The 18,442-nt window shown below is 43.0% G+C and overlaps 1 protein-coding gene across 1 annotated transcript in view; it reads right to left on the bottom strand.

Annotated features, from left to right (window-relative positions):
* VAT1L (vesicle amine transport 1 like) overlaps window positions 1-18,442 on the bottom strand; it is a 162,394-nt gene that overhangs the window by 120,927 nt on the left and 23,025 nt on the right. Inside the window, exons 2-3 of the mRNA XM_080644355.1 lie at window positions 16,655-16,784; window positions 9,974-10,189 (exon numbers count right to left, since the gene is read on the bottom strand). Of these exons, the coding sequence (XP_080500481.1) occupies window positions 9,974-10,189; window positions 16,655-16,784 (346 nt within the window). The remainder of the gene's footprint in view (window positions 1-9,973; window positions 10,190-16,654; window positions 16,785-18,442) is intronic.

Below are 18,442 nucleotides of genomic sequence, written 5' to 3' on the forward strand. Positions count from 1 at the left end.
GTTAAATTTTCCTTAAAGGTCTAATTATGTCTTATGTGTTTGAAGAAAGTGATGTTTGGAAAGTGGCTTGTTCTCGCTAATACATGAGAACAATGAGCAGCCGGCTGTCAGGGAAGATGCACAGAGGGAGCGGAGATTGACTTTATCTACCCCTTGCTCCAAAGTTTCAACAACCAGCTGCCTGTCCTATTTGGTGCTCTTTTGAGTCTGGCTACAAATGCCAGAGAACTATTGAATACTATTTTCTAATCAGATAATGATAACAATAGTAATAATAGCAGCTAACATATGAGTTTGCTTTGTGCCAGATAGTATGCTAAGCTGATTACATAATCCTCATATAAAAACTATGAGCTGGGTATTATACCGAATTTCATAGATGATGAAACAAGACCCAAGGAAATTAAAATACTTGTTCCAGCTCTCTCACCTGGAAACCAGAGGATGTAAGATGAAAACTAACTTTGGGTTTCCAGAATCTAGGCCCTTAAGTTCTGTGCTGTCTCCTTAACTTACCTGCTGCCTTTTTTGGCCCCTTTCGTTCCCCTTTCTCTTTCTTCCTTCATGTCCTCTACAAACGTATTTCAAGTAACATCAGTGTGCTGGGCACTAGGCTCAGTGCTCAGGATACAGGGATAATGAGATCACACCATCCTTGCCTTCATGGACATGGCAGCCTGGGGCTTAATTTCAGCTGGATAGTTAACATCAAGGGCAACCCCAGAACTGAATCTGATCAACTCTTCAAGAAGTTGGCTGTATCAATGGAAGTTCCTCCCCTCCTCCCAAGGATTCCTCAGCTCTGGGGAAACCCCTGGTTGTCCTCAGTACTGTGGAAGAAAGCCCATTAACAAAGCCATTGGAGTGGAATCCATTCCAGCTCACTCTAAGTAGAAGCCGGACTTCTTTCAGCACTGCCTACCTGTCAGCACAGCCCTGTACTTAAAAACGTGGTCTCTGTATTCAGAGAGTTCACATACCAGCTCTTCCTCTTCATCATTGTGTGACCTGGAGCAAGTTACTTAACCCCTCTGTGCCTCAGTTTCCTCCATTGAAATGAGGATACAATAGCATTTACCTCGTAGACAGACATGGAAATTACTGGACTCAATCTATTTTAGCTCTTATCCCCTTGTGAACTGATCTATTAATTCAACTAATATTGAATCAATGAATCTTGTCTCAGAGGTCAAATTTAACCTTTTTAATGTTTATGATAAAGATTGTTTCTTTGACCCAGTCATGATTGACTCTAAAGGAGTTAAAAGCATCTAGAAAAGAAAATTAAATGAGTCTCTTGCAGGCATAGATAGCTTGGAAGAAGTGTTTTTAGATATAGTTTGTCTTAACCTTCACCTGATTTGTGAGAAGTCCACATTTCAGGTGAAAGTCCATTGGTCACGAGCATCAGAGGTTCCAGAAGCAGGGAAGTGGGCCCTGGCTTTATTACTTGTCTCTGAAGCATCTCTGACATTTAGGAAGGTGAGGATGTGTTTCTTGGGGTCATCAGTTAGAGAATGAGAGTTTTATCCACTCCAGCGAGTCCCCAGACCACGGCCCTTCCTGTAGATGTTGAGATACAATTAATCATCATCCCTATGATTATTCACAAAGGGTAAGATAGAGCCACTTTGTTTTCTTTAAACTTTCAGAGGTTCTGTTTCCTATTGTTGCAGGCCCCTGGGACCATGAGGTCTTGCTATAGTGAAGTCCCCCTTATCCAGAGGCACAGGGTGGGACAAGTGAAAGAAATGAGAGCAGTGCAGATGTTTCTGAAGCCACTGCTGTAGTTTAGTGCTAAGGACACTGGATCAGGACTTCCTGGCACTAGATATTTGGGTTCAAATATGACCCCCCTACTCATTAACACTACAGCCTCAAAAACAACACTGAACCTCTTCATTAACCTGGAAAATTACAATAGCTAAGTTTCACTGGGTGTTTATAATATGCTAAGCATGCTCCAAGTTCATAAGTACTGTCGAAGGCTGGCACTAATACCATCCCACTTTACAGAGGAGGAAATTGAATCTGAGGGTGGAGGAGGGATTAAACCCATGGAGCCTCACTCTAGAACTTATCACCTGATCTCTTCACTGCCATGAACTATGTGTGACACAAGCTGGTGTCCATCTTTGTTTCCTTTCTGCTCTGAGATCTCATTTGTGCAACTGCTAGTTGGGGTGCTGAAGGATACAGACTGAGCATAGCTGGACATGAGATGATGTAGGGAATGCTGACTGGGGCAGCCACAGGGGCTATGAAGAGGGGACCTCATTCAACTAATAATGCAATCAGATACGGTAAAAAAAATCTGGGAAGAATATTCAGAATGTGGGATGGCATGAGCAAGGGCACCAAACACTGCTTATAAATGGAAACTTGCAAGGCCACTAGGAATGTGTTTCTTCTTCTGGGATTAATGCAATAACAGGGCTCCCTTTAGCTCTGCAGATAACTTTTCTAGAGCATAGAAAAAATGGCTTGTAACACTTATTGATTCACAAATGTTTACTGCATTTATTATGTGCCAGGAAACAGGCACAAAATGAACATGACCAGTTGCTCTGATGGAGGAACTTACAGGTTGGAGAAGAGAATAAGACGAATAAGTCAATAATTAATAATAACAGCTAACAGTTACTTTATGCCTGGTCCTAATGTGAAGTGCTTCCTGAGCATAAGCTCATTGAACATGCATAGAAACCCTCTGAGGAATAAATGTATAGTTATTCTTCCCATTATATGAATGAGGAAACTGAGAAGTTCAGTAGCTTGCCCAGGGAGGTGGGCCTTAGACACAGACTATCTGACTTCAGGGCCCCTGACTCCACCATTACCCTTAGGAGAGCAGAGGGTGAAGGAAGGTGCGGCCTGGAGAGGTGGAAAAGCCATATGCCCTGTGTGTGGAGTAAGGGGGATGCTAGCTGCTATAACAAGTAACCATGGAATGTCAGTAGTTTAAATAATAGGAGTTTCTTTCTTCTTCTTTCTCACATAAAGTCTAAATGGCAATGGGGCAGGGATAGGACAAGGGATGAAAGTATAGTTATTGAGGTTCCTGGGAGGGTGCAGGCTCTGCCATCTTAAATATCTGCAAGGAAACGGAAGAGCGAGAGCAGAGGCTCTTACAAGAAGGGACAGGCCTGGAAGTGATACATATCACATGACCCTGCCCTCACCCCCTTGGCACAAGCACAGATGCATAGTTCCAGCTAGATGGAGGGGCAAAGGCGGGGAAGGTGATTTAAAAATACAGTCCCTGGCTGGGCAGCCACTTACCAGCAGCAACTCTATCTACAGGAGAGCACAGAGCTTGGTGGATACCTTCTCAGCCACACCCCCCATGGAAGGCGAGAGAAAGAGAGAGAGACCAGATGATGAGGGCCATTTGTGCCAAGAAGCAAGCAGAACTTTATCCTGACAACAGTGGGGGTCTCTGTTGATTATAAGCAGGGAGTGACCAGAGCAGATCGGTGTGTTGGGAAAACAACTTTGGCTGTGAGCAAAGAGCTGATTTAGACAGGAAATTGCCGGCAGGAGGCCAGTAAAATGTATGCAGCAGTAATCTGGATGAGAGATACTGGGGCCAAAAGTAAAACAATGGTTGATGGCACAGGGAGAGGTAGGAAGGTATAAGAAATACCCTATTATCTGGAATTATTTACATGAAAGCCTGCCTGGCTCCCATCTCCAATTCTTATGAATGCCCACGCCCCGCCCCACCCTCACTATTATCCAATTTACCTGCTTGTAAGCCTCAGATTGATGTACAAATGCCATGTCCTTAGGAAAGCCTTCCCTGATTTCATCTCCCACCTCTATCCCAGTTCAGGTTCCTATTATAAACACTCAGATCAGCTTGTATCTCCCTTTATAGCACTTGCAGTTATTCACATGGTCATTTGATTTATATGCCCACCTTTGATTTATCAAGCTTCTCAATGGAAGAAAATTGGTCATATGCTCTTGAATACCTAGTGTATAATTCAAGGTCCTGAGTGGAGTAGACCTTCACTACATATATGTTGGATGAGTGAAAGAATAAATAAATGAATCATAGGATTTGGGAACTTGTAACATGTTGGAGAAGAGCTAACTACAATTCTTGGGTTGCTAGCTTGGATAGCTTAGTGCCTTTCATGATCAAGAATGGTTTTGTCTCAACAAAATATTCTCCTATAGTGATTTTTGCCAATCATCATGTCTTTCTGCTGAAATTGAATGACTAGCCAATATGTCCCAATCCTTCAACACACTGAGTATTCCTACTCACCCAGACTCTCCCAGTTTAATGTTAAGACAATGTATGGTTTATCAGTCATTCAGGGAGGGCCATCTGTTCGCAGGCCCATAGATGAGGTTGGGGAGCCTCATGGTGCCCGCTCTACAGATTCCACTCCTCCCTCTGTGGTTTCTCCTTAGAAGTGATTTGAATGACACTAGGAGATGCCCCATCCATAATGAATAGAATTTAATAATGGAGCAGTAGCTATGTAACTCTGTCTGAAAATTAAGTTCTGCTCTCCTTTTCAAGATCTGTGGCCAGATCAGGCTGTTACTCTCTCTGTTCAGAGGAGATGAGGAAAAGATAAAGGGACTCTAAAAACTGGAAAGCATCAAATGTCACACATAAGTGCAAATAACCACTTAGTAACAGTAATGTTACTCTCCAAAAATGGAGCACATCACCAATCAAGATGCTCAAAGTCATAGTAGCTTGTGAAATGGAATTGGCAGCAAAATTCTCATCTTTAAATTCTTAACATGAGCCCCACTTGGTTGTTTATTTTGTTATTTTTCCTTTAAGAGATTATAAACCCTTTTCAACCATTTGAGTAGAGGCATTACCCTCTCAGATTGTCTGGTTGTGCTGTTGTCAGAGGAAAACAGTCTCTTCAAAGATGTGTAGACACTTGGGCAATTCCATTGAGAAAGTAACATGCTCTGGATGAAATTATATTCCTATACTATATTAAAGTTTCCTTCAAAATTATAGCTTAAAGCTGGCATTTGTCATATTCTGTTTGCAAATTCTCCATCCCAGACTTTGATAAAAATCAGAGAGAAATCTTGGTGACATTAGAACTGCACACATACTATTAAGTCAATTTAGGAAACTTTATTCTAATTAGGTTTAATCTTCTTGTCACCTCTTCAACATCAAGTTAGGAAACATGTGCCCAGGCCACAATATTTTGGCTCTTTGAAATGTCTATGTTACTCAGACATTTCTTGTAGCAAAAAATTTTTTTCTGATATATCTTCCTGGGCAAAGGAAATAAAAGAAAAAAAAATCAACAAATGGGACTACATCAAACTAAAAAGTTTTTGTACTGCAAAGGAAACTATCAACAAAATGAAAAGACAATCCACTAAATGGGAGAACATATTCGCCAATGATACATTTGATAAAAGGTTAATATCCAAAACTTATAAAGAACTCAACACCAAACAAACAAACACCAATCAAATTTAAAAAAGGGCAAAGAACCTGAATAAACACTTCTCCAAAGAGGACATGCAGATGTTCAATAGACATATGAAGAGATGCTCAACCTCACTAATCATCAGAGAAATGCAAATTAAAACCACAATGAGGTATCACCTCACACCTGTCAGAATGGTTATCATCAGTAAATAACAAACAAGTGTTGGTGAGGATGTGGAGAAAAGGGAACCCTCGTTTACTGTTGGTGGGAATGCAGATTGGTGCAGCCACTGTGGAAATAGTATGAAGTTTCCTCAAAAAATAAAAAATGAAACTGCCTTATGATCCAGCAATTCCACTTCTGGGAATATATCCAAAGAAACCCAAAACACTGATTTGAAAGAATATATGCATCCCTGTGTTCATTGCAGCCCTATTTATACAATAGCCAAGATCTGGAAGCAGCCCAAGTGCCCATCAGTACATCTATATATATAAAAACCTAAGCAACTGGCCGACCGGCTGGTAGCTATTAAGCACACTGACCACCAGGGAGGAGATGCTCAATGCGGGGAGCTGCAGAGTGCCCTCTTGCACTCTGGGACTCCTCGGGGGATGTTAAGACTGCTGGTTTCACCAGATCCCCGAAGGCCTCTAGTGAGTAGATAAAAGAGCTGTGGTACATTTACACAATGGAATACTATGCAGCTGTAAAAAAGAAGGAAATCTTACCTTTCAGGACAGCATAGATGGACCTAGGGGATATTATGCTAAGTGAAATAAGCCAGTCGAGAAAGATAAATACCATATGATTTCACTTAAAACATAAACTAGCAAACATAGATACAGAGAACAGACCGACAGCTGGAGGATGGGTAAAATAGGTGAATGGATTAAGCAAAAAACAACAACTCATAGATACAGATAACAGTAGGATAATTACCAGAGGGAAAGGGGTTGGGGCAGGTAGAAGAGGATAAACAGGAGACAAATGGTGAGGAAAGATTAGACTTTGGGTGGTGAACACACAATACAATATACAGGTGATGTATTATAGAATTGTACACTTGAAACCTATATAATTTTATTAACCAATGTAACCCCCACAAATTCAATTAAGAAAAAAAATGAAAATCCTCATCCACAGTATAAAATAAAATAAAATAAAATAAAATAAAATAAAATGAAATAAAATGAAATAAAATCTATAGTTAGCACTGGGTAGAAGTTGAACACATACTTGTTAAATGCATGGATAAATGAAGGAATGAATGACTTGAGTTCTCCCACCATTTTAGGTTATAAAATGGAAAAAAGAATTTGTCTTGGGAATCAGCCAGATTAGGGTATGAATCCTAGTTCTGCTACTTGCTACTTGCTTTTGTTCAGGCCTCTGTGGGCTCTCCACAGTGAAATGGAAGGCAGCCCAGAGAAATGTCTGCATTAATTTCCTATTGCTATTATAACAAATTACCACAAATTGAGTGGCTCAAACCATTCCCCTCCCCCTGCTCCCCCGACACACACACAGATTTATTATAGTACAGTTCTGGAGATCAGAAGTCCAAAATGGGCCTCACTAGGCTAAAACAAGGTGTTAGCAGGGCTGTGTTCCTTCTGAAAGCTCCAGAGGGAGAATCCGTTTCCTTGTCTCTTCCAGCATCTGAAGGCTGCCCACATCCCTTGGCTCATGGTGTTTTCTCCATTGTCAAAGCTAGCAGTGTAGCATCTTTAACCCTCTTTCTGACCCTCCTCCCTCTCCCATCTCTAAGGACGCTTGTGATTACATTGGGCTCATCTGGATAATCCAGAATAATCTCTCCTTCTCAAGGTCCTTATCTTAATCACATCTGCAAAATTCCTTTTGCCGTGTAAGGTATCATGCTCACAGGTGCCAGGGATTAGACATGGATGTCTATGAGGGGAATAAGGGGTATTACCCTGCCTGCCACAGTAACCAAGCAGCCAGTGGCTGCACTTATCAGATTCATCCAACAGCGATGGGAAGCATCTCCATTCCCTTCCAGGGTAACACAGATAATGCATTAAAAGTGCTCCCAGGGCCCAGCTGGTGTGGCTCAGTGGTTGAGCCTTGACCTATGAACCAGGAGGTCATGGTTGGATTCCTAGTGAGGGCACATGCTTGGGTTGTGGACTTGATACTTAGAGTGGGGTGTACAAGAGGCAGCTGAACAATGATTCTCATCGTTGATGTTTCTATCTATTTCTCTCCCTCTCCCTTCTTCTCTGAATTCAATAAAAAGAAATATTCTTTAAAAAGTGCTCCAGGGAGCATCCTCTACCACAAGAGCAGTGACTGGTTGGAAGGAATCTATTTCCACCTGAGGGTGACTCACTGGTCTTCCCACTGTGGGGCAGTGGAGAGGTCTTGGTTCTTGTTAGGCTTCCTCAGATTTTATAAGACAGGGTCACCTCCACCACTGCTTGGTTGAGTGTTCATATATATAAATGTGCACTTGGCCAGAAGTCGTTCCTTTAATGGTAACTTGAGCTGTGATTCACACCACCCATCCTTTTAGCCCCAGGATATTTGCTTTCTTTCACTATATTTTGCTTTACTTTGGTGATGTTAAGACTATACTAGAGATATACCTTTAAAAAAAAATGAACCAAGGAAATAATGGCATTTACTGTAACAGTTTGTTGAGGATGTTCATCACATTTCTGCATACATTTCTTATGAAAAACCACTGAGAAATATTCCTCACTTCTCAAAACCCGGCACTAGTTATAATTCTCTATAATAACTGGTTATTTCCTCCAAGTGGACACTATTGAATATATACTATGTATTCACATCGCTGGTCATTTTTTCCTATTTGCACACAGTAATAGGAAGCTAAGTACCAAGACTACTGTCAATCTTCAGCAAAGCTTTAGGACATCATAGCCTGCATTATGTGTGACAACTTATTTTCCTCCCCTTTTGTCCCTTTTCCCCAGTTGCTTCATCTATTTCACATTTTAGTTCTTATTATATTGCAATGTCTGTAAAGCCCAGAATATGGCATAGTAAAAACTTTCATTTGCAGAATTTTTTTTCTCTTTTGTGAGACACATGCTCCTGACACATGCCTCTTTGTTCCAGGAATATGGACATTTAAATGAAAAATCTAAAAACACAAAAGGAAACATCATTGGTGCTAATGTTTAGAAAGTGACTCTCGGGAGAACTGGGTTTAGCATCATCGCAAAGACTGACGCTTCTGTTGATAATATGAAAACAAATCTCAATGCTTTGTATGCTGAGTACACTGAGATCATAAATGCCAGGATTCTAAATGGCTTGCTTGCTGTTCGCACACTAGCTGGCACTGAAATCTACTTCTTTTCTAAGGGATGTTTAGCTTTTATTATATCTTTATTCATGGTCAAAAGCCATTAGCAAATTTGCTAAAGTGATTGAAGATATTCCTCTTAAGGCATTCCTCAAGTGTCATCTCTTTGCCTTCCTGTTTTTTTGTATGTGAACTTGTCTTCTCAGAAAGGAAAAATGCTTTATACATTGTAGGGTTTTGGTAATGGTAGAAACTCAATATTTTAAAAAATCAATGTTTGCATGACCTCCAGTGAAAATATCTCCCAAGTTAGACCCAAGCATAAGAGTTCACATCTCTGAGTTCATCGAACTACAGAATCTCCAACACTGAGAATCTCTCAAACCCTACTAGATAGGATATCAGGACCTTCTCTTATTAATCTCTAACCCATAGAGTCCAGAACATAGTATGTATTCAACAAATACTTGTTGAATTAATGAGTAATACCTCTCACTCTCAGAAAGACTGGAGTTCTATTCCAACCACAGTAGACCATGAAGGGAACATAGGGCTTGTCATGTGGCAGGCATGCAGTATGTACCGAGTGGCTGTCACTGAGACACATCCAAGCCATGGAAGAAATTTCTGTCGTCCCTGAACTCCAGAGCAGAATTATTTTCCCCCTTGTCAAAGACATGCCTGACAGATGACATTCGCATGTGCAACTACTCTCACGGGTGTACTTACTAGTAGGTTGATGTGAAATTCCCATTGTGCTAGTACAATCTCAGTCTCCCTCTCTCCTACTCAAGAAAATACATCAGAAGACAAATGAATAAGGATGTCATTAATATGGGAACAATCTTGAATTCATGGCAGTGCATTGAAAGAGTAAATCATCCACCATTTTGGCATTTCAAATAATAGTAGTGCAGGACCGTGAGGCATCTCACAGTGATTGACAGAAACAGCTCATCATCATACCAAGACTGAGAGTGCTGCTTACAGTAACCATCTCTGAGACCCACTGAGTCCTAACATGCCATCTTGGGGACCTTCCCAAACTCCAGAGAAACCATCATGAGGCTCACCCTATCCACAACACAATCATCTATATGATCTCTTCCATCCATGTGAGCTTCACCAGAGATCATCCCTACTCCTGGAAATAGCTCACATAGGAATCTCACTGTCATGTGGGTGTCACTCCACTTTCACCATCATGGCCTTGAGGAAGAGGCCTCACAAGCAGCCAACTTACCACGCCGCCACCAGCCGAGTGCACGAGCACAGACATCCCTTCTCGGAGGTTGGCGACTTCAAACAGCATCATGTAGGCTGTGACGAAGTTCATGGGGAAAGCAGCAGCCTCAGAGAAGCTCATGTCATCGGGGATCTTGTAGACAAACTCCACGGGCGTGCAGACCACCTCTGCCCAGGCGTTGTAATTGACAAATGCCATGACACGGTCCCCGATCTGGGCATAGGGAAGCACAGGGTTAGTGGAGGTTTCTTAACCTTTTTGAGGGGTTTCTCAATGATATGATGAAAATTATAGATTCCTTCCCAGAAAAAAACAAAAAACAACCCTCAAATATGCACTCCTCACCTGCCTCTCAATTTCATTTTTGGATGCTTTGAAGCCCATCTATAAACCATTCCCAGGGACCATGGAGACCAGGTTCTTTACCCCTCTTCTCAAGCATAAATATATAGTGTGGAGCATATCGCACACCATGGAATGTTAGTGTCAGGTCATTTTACTAACTCAACCTCTCATCTAACTTCTCTGTTTTGGAGCTGAGAAAAACTGATGCACAAGAAAGGTTAATGGGCCAAGGCTAGGAGTAAAATCTACTCTTGTATGTTCTCTGCCAACCCACATGGATGCTCTGACAGGCTAGTTCATTGTGGCCTTTGCATCAAAGGTTAGCACTGGGTTACTGATCACTGTGGACGGGAATGCGGTGCATCAGAAGAGCCATGTGAATAAAGTGGAGACTTGACAAGAGCAACCAGGCTCAGAGGCAAACAGGAATATGCTACCGGGTGTGAGAACAACTACCATTTATTGGACATGTACTATATGGCAGGCATTGTCCTAAAAACACTGCATGCTTTAACTCATGTAATCTTCAAAACCCCTATAAAGGCATGGCTGAGTACTGTGTTTTACTTATCAGTAGTTTGCATAGCCAAACACCATGCAAAAAAAAAAGAGAGAGAGAGAGAGAGAGAGCAATCATCTCGTTAAAGCGGTTATGATGGTATGCTAAGTTTTTTTTTCATACCTTATCATTACTGAAGCAAAAAACAAATAAGTGAACCAATACTAACAGCTTGTAGGAGCTGCAAAGTGCTAGCTAAAGCGAACCATTCTGCTATTTATGTTAGTGGCTTGTACTATGACTTTCAAATGCAATACTCAAATTGCTGGGGTCCTAATAAATTCTCAATTAATGGCTTTCCTATATGTGTATTGTCATATATATATTTATAGTGGATTCTACTGCTGTTTTAATTTCTTTGTAGCTCAGCATTTCTCTTCTATCCCTACTCAACAAACTGCAAAAGGCTCCTATGAGATGGGTTCTATAAGAATCCCATATTACAGATGAATGAATGTAGATTTTAGACATTTAAATTGATGCAAAGAGAGATTAAAATATATGCCCAAGGTCATGTAGCTAGAGAGCAGCTGTGCCAGGATTTGAATCTAGGCAGGCTGACTGCAGATAAAATAATTCATTACATCTGAGATAAGGGATACAAAAAAGACAAAGTTATATAAGGGTGTCCAACAGTTGAACCTACCAAGTCTGGGAATGTTAGTTTAACTCTTTAAGCCTCAATTTCCTCAGCTCTCAAATGGGTATAATATTAGGAAAGGGTCCTTATGAAGATTAAGTAACATAATATGCATGCAATGTACTAGGCCAGTGGTCGGCAAACTCATTAGTCAACAGAGCGGCAAACCGTGGCTCGCGAGCCACAGTTTGCCAACCACTGTACTAGGCAGTATGCATGTAAAATGAGGAAAGAGCAATCAGTGTTGACTTAAAAAGAACAGATGGTTCTTGATCTCATGGAATTCACTGTTTAATGATCAAAAGCTAAATATAGACCCAGTAAACTTTATGAAACGGAAGGAGTAGCTGTCTAATTATGAAACTGATGAAAAGGAGAGGCTGTCCTAGTGGCAATGAGTGTCTTAATCTCTGAGAATGTTGAAGACTAATTAACGAATGTTGGGAATGTCACCTTAAATGCAACGACTTGGGCCAGAGGATCACTGTGGTCTAACACTGGCTTCCTCTTCTGCACAGAATCATGAAAACCCCAAACCCAAAACCGACTCAGTACCCCAGAGTGGCTAATGGCCTCCAGTGTCAACATGGAGTGGAATGAAGAGTATTTCAACCACAGTGAGGGTCACAGCCACCAGAGCAGGGCTGACTGCCTCCCTCTTTTCCATTTCATTATCAAAGACCAGCCCCAGTCCCAGAGTCTAGAGGTAGGCAACTTAAAAAAAAAAAAATCAATTCATTTCATTATTTGATTCTGTTAAGAAAAAAATAGTCCTGGGTGATGGAGACCGAATTATTCCTTTACTGCTGTGCCTCTGGCAACAGTTTTTCAAGCCTCTGTTGCAATCAATCCACCAGGAGAGCTATTAGTGTGCTGTCGCATGGAATTCCATCTCTAACGGGATTGAAAATCTTAAGTCAAAATTATAGAAGGAATTTTAGTATTGGTTTTCTCCCAAATCATCCCCTGATGGCGTCTTTTATTTGTGCCGCTGAAAGTCACTGGAGGGAAGTGGGGGTGAAGGATAGGTTGGACAATATGCAAGCCAGAGCTAACTAGCGGAAGAAAGGTCATATATAGAAGGGAAAATATATATAATCAAGCAGAGTAAGTCCTCTCTCTACACCAAAGTCAACAACATCCCTATCTGCTGTTATATTCTAAAATAATGGGTTATTAATCCAATGCTCAGAATTAATAGAGTTAGTAGTATGATCTTTTCCTTTGGGATCCTGTGAAGGAGTGAAGAGCAGATAATATTTCTTATATGCAGTAATTTCGGGGAGGGATGCTGCTGCCTCTGTTATACTGCTTATCTGGGGACAGAAAATGTAAAGTCATATACAAGGAAAGAAGAAGCACACATACTTCTTGCTCAACACTTTTCTGCTATATTATCTGAAAACCATGGACAAAAAGAATGAGGGGTGAGAAGATATTTCTAGACATTTATCATAATGAACTTGGAGCATATTGATACTTTCAGAGTATACTGAGGCTCAGATGCACTGAGGCTGATCAGCAGGCTCCAAGTCAACTCCAAGGGCATCTTGGCATTGCATTTTATAGGATGTTTCTTCCTGGACTTAGTATTGCAGCATTTACAGTTTGGGAGCAAGGGCAAAGATCATGGGGGAGTGAAAAGGCTCTGGTGACCCGAATCCAGGTTCTACTACTATGTACCACCTTTTGGACTCCACAGAAAATTAATAAACCCTGCTGAACCTCATCTCTAAGGAGACAGTAACTATCTTTACTTCGCAGGGCTGTGGTGAGGCTGAAAAAAGATAACTTGCCTGTGTTTCTGGTTATACTGGATTCTCAGATGCTAGCTGCATTCATGTCTCTCTGGGGAAGCACTTAGTTATAAGAGAGAGCTCTTGTACCTAATTTCCATTGGTTTTCCTGACTCCAAACTACTGCAATTTTGTGTGATTGATTTGCCTACAGTTTTCAGATTTTATAGACAAAATTCTATTTTATTTGCATTATAATGGGAGAAAGAGTCCTATATCTTTTCACTGTTTAAATTTTTTATTATGGAGAATTTTGAGCATGTATGGAAATAGTCAGAATGATATAATAACCCTCTTTATCCACTGCTCTACTCCCAATCCATCAACCCATAGCCAACTCCGTCCCACTCTCAGGTAATGCTACCTTGTGGTTTTAAAATTTCACCCCAAACCCAGCTGGCATGGCTCAGTGGTTTGAGTGTCACCCTATGAACCAGGAGGTCATGGGCTCGATCACCAGTGTAGGGTGTGCAGGAGGCAGCCAATTGATGATTCTCATCATTGATGTTTCTCCCTCTCTCTCCTTCTTTCTTCCTATCTGAAATCAATAAAAATAGATTTTTTAAAAATTTCACCCAAAGACCACATCCCCACTGTCTGAAATAATGATTATAAATGATTACTTAAATGTATCAGTTAAGTAGATAGTTAACAGAATCAAAACATAAAAACACAGAGGCTATTTCTCCCCAACTTTTGTGTTTTGTAATTGATTTTTGAGCCAGAAGTGATGGGAAAGTGTGATCCATGGGTGGGAGGAGGGGGTATACACACTTTAGTTAAACCAAAGCCAAATACTCTTATTTAATAACTGTATAGTATGAATAGAGGGAATGGCAAGATTTTCTCTGGTCACCAGACTGTTGCCAGGAGCACCAAGATGACACATGAGACCTTTGGGAAGTCCTATCCTATCTAATAAAAGAGTAATATGCAAATTAACCATCACTCTGCTACACCCACAAGCACACCCACTAGCCAATCAGGAACGAGTATGCAAATTAACCCCAACCAAGATGGCTGCCACCCTGGAGAGAGCAGGAGGGAGGCTTGGGTTTCCCTGGCGATGGAGGAAGCCAAACTTTCCTCACACCCTGGCCTGCCCAGCCCTCTGCTTAAGGCTACAAAGTTTCAATTATAGAAGATAATTAATCCCAACAGAAATGGCTGCCGCCACAGGGGGAGGAGAAGGCTTGGCTCCACTCCAGGCAACAAAGTTTCAATTGTAGAAGATAAATAAATCCCAGATACCAGGGCCTCAACTTGGGTCGCCAGGGGGTGTGGCCGGCCTGCAAACCACCACAGGCCCCTCGCCCAGGCCACCCCACGCCCCAAGGGAACCCCCACCCTGATCTGGCACACCCTTCAGGGGAAACCAGCTGGCCCCCACCCATGCACCAGGCCTCTATCCTATCTAATAAAAGAGTAATATGCAGATTGACCATCACTCCAACACACAAGATGTCTGCCCCCATGTGGTCAAAGATCCTGCCCCCATGTGGACACAAGCTGGCCACCACAAGATGGCCAGCAGGGGAGGGCAGTTGGGAGGGACCAAGCCTGCAAGGGAGGGCAGTTTGGGGTGATCAAGCCTGCAGAGGAGGGCAGTTAGGGGTGACCAGGCCAGCAGAGGAGGGAAGTTGGGGGCAAACAGGCTGGCAGGGGAGCAGTTAGACATCAACCAGGCTGGCAGGGGAGTGGTTAGGGGGTGATCAGCCTGGCAGGCAGAAGCGGTTAGGGGCAATCAGGAAGGCAGGCAGGCGAGCAGTTGGGAGCCAGCAGTCCTGGATTGTGAGAGGGATGTCCTGGATTGTGAGAGGGATGCCAGCAGTCCCAGATTGGAGAGGGTGCAGGCTGGGCTGAGGGACACCCCTCCTGTGCACGAATTTCATGCACTGGGCCTCTAGTCCTATCTAAAAGAGTAATATGCAAATTAACCATCACTTGCTACACCCACAAGCCACGCCCACAAGCCAATCAGGAGCAAATGTGCAAATAAAACCAACCAAGATGGCTACTGCCACAGAGAGCAGGAGGGAGGCTTGGGTTTCCCCGGCAATGGAGGAAGCCAAGCTTTCCACCTGCCCTTGCTGGCCTAGGCCTCCACTCAAGGCTACAAAGTTTCAATGATAGAAGTTACATAAACCCAAACAGAAATGGCGGCAGCCATGGAGCTGGAAAGAGCAGGAGGCTAGGGTTGCCCCTGGCGATGGAGGAAGCCAAGCTTTCCACACACCCTGGCCAGCCCAGGCCTCGCTTAAGGCTACAAAGTTTCAATTATAGAAGATACATAAATCCCAATAGAAATAGCTGCTGCCACCGAGCAAGCAGAAGGCTTGGCTCAGCTCCAGGCTACAAAGTTTCAATTGTAGAAGATAAATAAACCCCAGATACCAGGGCCTCCGCTTGGGTCACCAGGGGGCGTGGCCGGCCTGCAAACCACCACAGGTCCCTCACCCAGGCCGCCCCACACCCCAAGGAAACCCCCACCCTGATCTGGCACACCCTTCAGGGCAAACCAGCTGGCCCCCACCCATGCACCAGGCCTCTATCCTATCTAATAAAAGAGTAATATGCAGATTGACCATCACTCCAACACACAAGATGGCTGCCTCCATGTGGTCAAAGATCCTGCCCCCATGTGGACACAAGATGGCTGCCACAAGATGGCCAGCAGGGGAGGGCAGTTGGGAGGGACTAGGCCTGCAAGGGAGGGCAGTTGGAGGTGATCAAGCCTGCAGGGGAGGGCAGTTAGGGGTGACCAAGCCGGCAGAGGAGGGAAGTTGGGGGCAACCAGGCCTGCAGGGAAAGGCAGTTGGGCGGGACCCAGGCCTGCAGGGGAGAGCAGTTGAGGGGGACAAGGCCTGCAGGGGAGGGCAGTTAGGGGTGACCAGGCCTGCAGGGGAGGGCAGTTAGGGACAAACAGCCTGGCAGGGGAGCAGTTAGGCATCAATCAGGCTGGCAGGGGAGTGGTTAGGGGGTGATCAGGCTGGCAGGCAGAAGCGGTTTAGGGGCAATCAGGAAGGCAGGCAGGCGAGCAGTTGGGAGCCAGCAGTCCTGGATTGTGAGAGGGATGTCCGACTGCCGTGCAGTCGGACATCCCTCAAGGGGTCCCAGGTTGGAGAGGGTGCAGGCTGGGCGGAGGGACACACACCCCCGTGCACGAATTTCATGCACGGGGCCTCTAGTCATTTATAAACATTGTTAATAAAACCAACCAATAAGACATCAATAACAATGCACATTATAGATTATGTCAAGCACTTTTGCATAATCTTTCATTATCTCAATGGATTCCAGATTGATATTACTCTTTCAGTCAAAAGTCAGAACGTTACCTCGTATCCTTTCACGCTGTCCCCCAGAGCTTCCACAATCCCCGAGCACTCAAAACCTGGCACCAGAGGAGTCTTGGGAGGGTTGTCGATATTCCCTTGTCGCACCATCAAGTCAATGAAGTTTAAACCACTGTGGTCAGCAAATGTGAAAAGAGAGAAATTCAAAATGAGATCCCAAAGCAAGCACTGGCATGACTTTTCTTATCTTCCCTTCCCTACCCCTCCCTTACTCCTTCCCCCTATTCCTCTCTCCTTTCTTTTCCTTTCTGGAAAAGGGTGCCCAATAGTAACATCACTTAGCTCAATGTCACCACTAAAGCAAACCTCAATTATCTCTATAGACAAGTAATGCGTTCCTGGCAGTTAAAATAGCCGTTGCAGAGTTTACACTCTAATTCAAAAGACAGTCCCTTCGCGCTCTCTCAGAGCCAGCTTATTCTTACTTTAGAAATTCACATTGACTAGCCAGGTCATTAGCCATTCTAGCACTTAATCATGGGTAGAAAATACACTAGGAAGAAGTTATAAGAAGACACATGGAAAGCAGCCAGACATAATGGCCATTAGCCAAAGTAGGAGAAAAAAGACCTAATTTAAAAGGTCTCAAAAGAACCGTCACACTCCAACTATCACACGAACTTACATCAGCACGGTGCCATAAACAGCACCCATAATGGTAAATATGAGTCATCAAGAGACGACCTTATGTCCAGATGGAGGAGGGTGACTCGAAGAAGAGAGATCACAGGGATGGACCACTGGATGTAGGAATAATGGAGGGCTGCTTTCAAAATCTTTAGATCTCTCTGGATGAGAGAAGTTATTCCATATTTTCTATTAACATATTACTTTTAAGATAAGAACATTATCGTTAAAGTATGTCGAATTCATCACCTTGGAAAACCGTATAGTTGATTGTAATGATGCTCTAAACTATATATATATATTTTAATGTAATTTTATTGATTTCAGAGAGGAAGGGAGAGGGAGAGAGAGATAGAAACATCAATGATGAGAGAGAACCACTGATCAGCTGCTTCCTGCATGCCTGCTACTGGGGATTGAGCCCACAACCTGGGCTTGTGCCTTTGTCTGGAATTGAACCCGGGACCCTTCAGTCCGCAGGCCAAGACTCTATCCACTGAACAAAACCAGCTAGGTCTAAACTGTATATATTTTTAAGAGCTACAATTGGGAGTTGCATTTAACACCCATTTACTAAGTAAATGAGAAAACACATCCGCTAAACATGTATTTTTTCTGCCAGATGTGTTTCTAATAGACTTCCTGGTTTTATAAACCACCATCTAAGAAAGAGTCGGGTTATAGAAACCAAATTCCTTGGTCTGGCTCAAAGCCTGTTAACATCTGACCACAGCTTTTTTTCCAAGCAAGATAACTTGAACTATCTCTTAAACACAGCTCAGCTATTTCTTTCTTGGCCTCTTTGGAGCCAGGAAGCATCTAATTCCACCTGGCCTTTTTTTAAAAAATTTTTTATTGATTAAGGTATTACAAATGTGTCTTTATCCCCCCATTGTCCCCTCATCCCCCCGTCTTGCCCTTGATCCATAGAGAACGGGTATTAATGAGGAGGACAATTGCCTTGATAGGTACATTAAAAAATCACCATCTTCTCAAGGGTTTCCTGCTCACAAAGTAGGCAAGTTTCACATGTTGTCCCACTGGAGTGCCTCTAGTGTGTGCCCCCCTTGAAAGCAGCTGTGTGCCTCATATTCCTTTGCCTCCTGGATGCCTGGCACAGTAACATAGTGGGTACTCAAGTAA

The sequence above is a fragment of the Plecotus auritus genome (genome assembly GCF_963455305.1).
Source record: "Plecotus auritus genome assembly, chromosome: 10".
Taxonomy (NCBI): Eukaryota; Metazoa; Chordata; class Mammalia; order Chiroptera; family Vespertilionidae; genus Plecotus; species Plecotus auritus.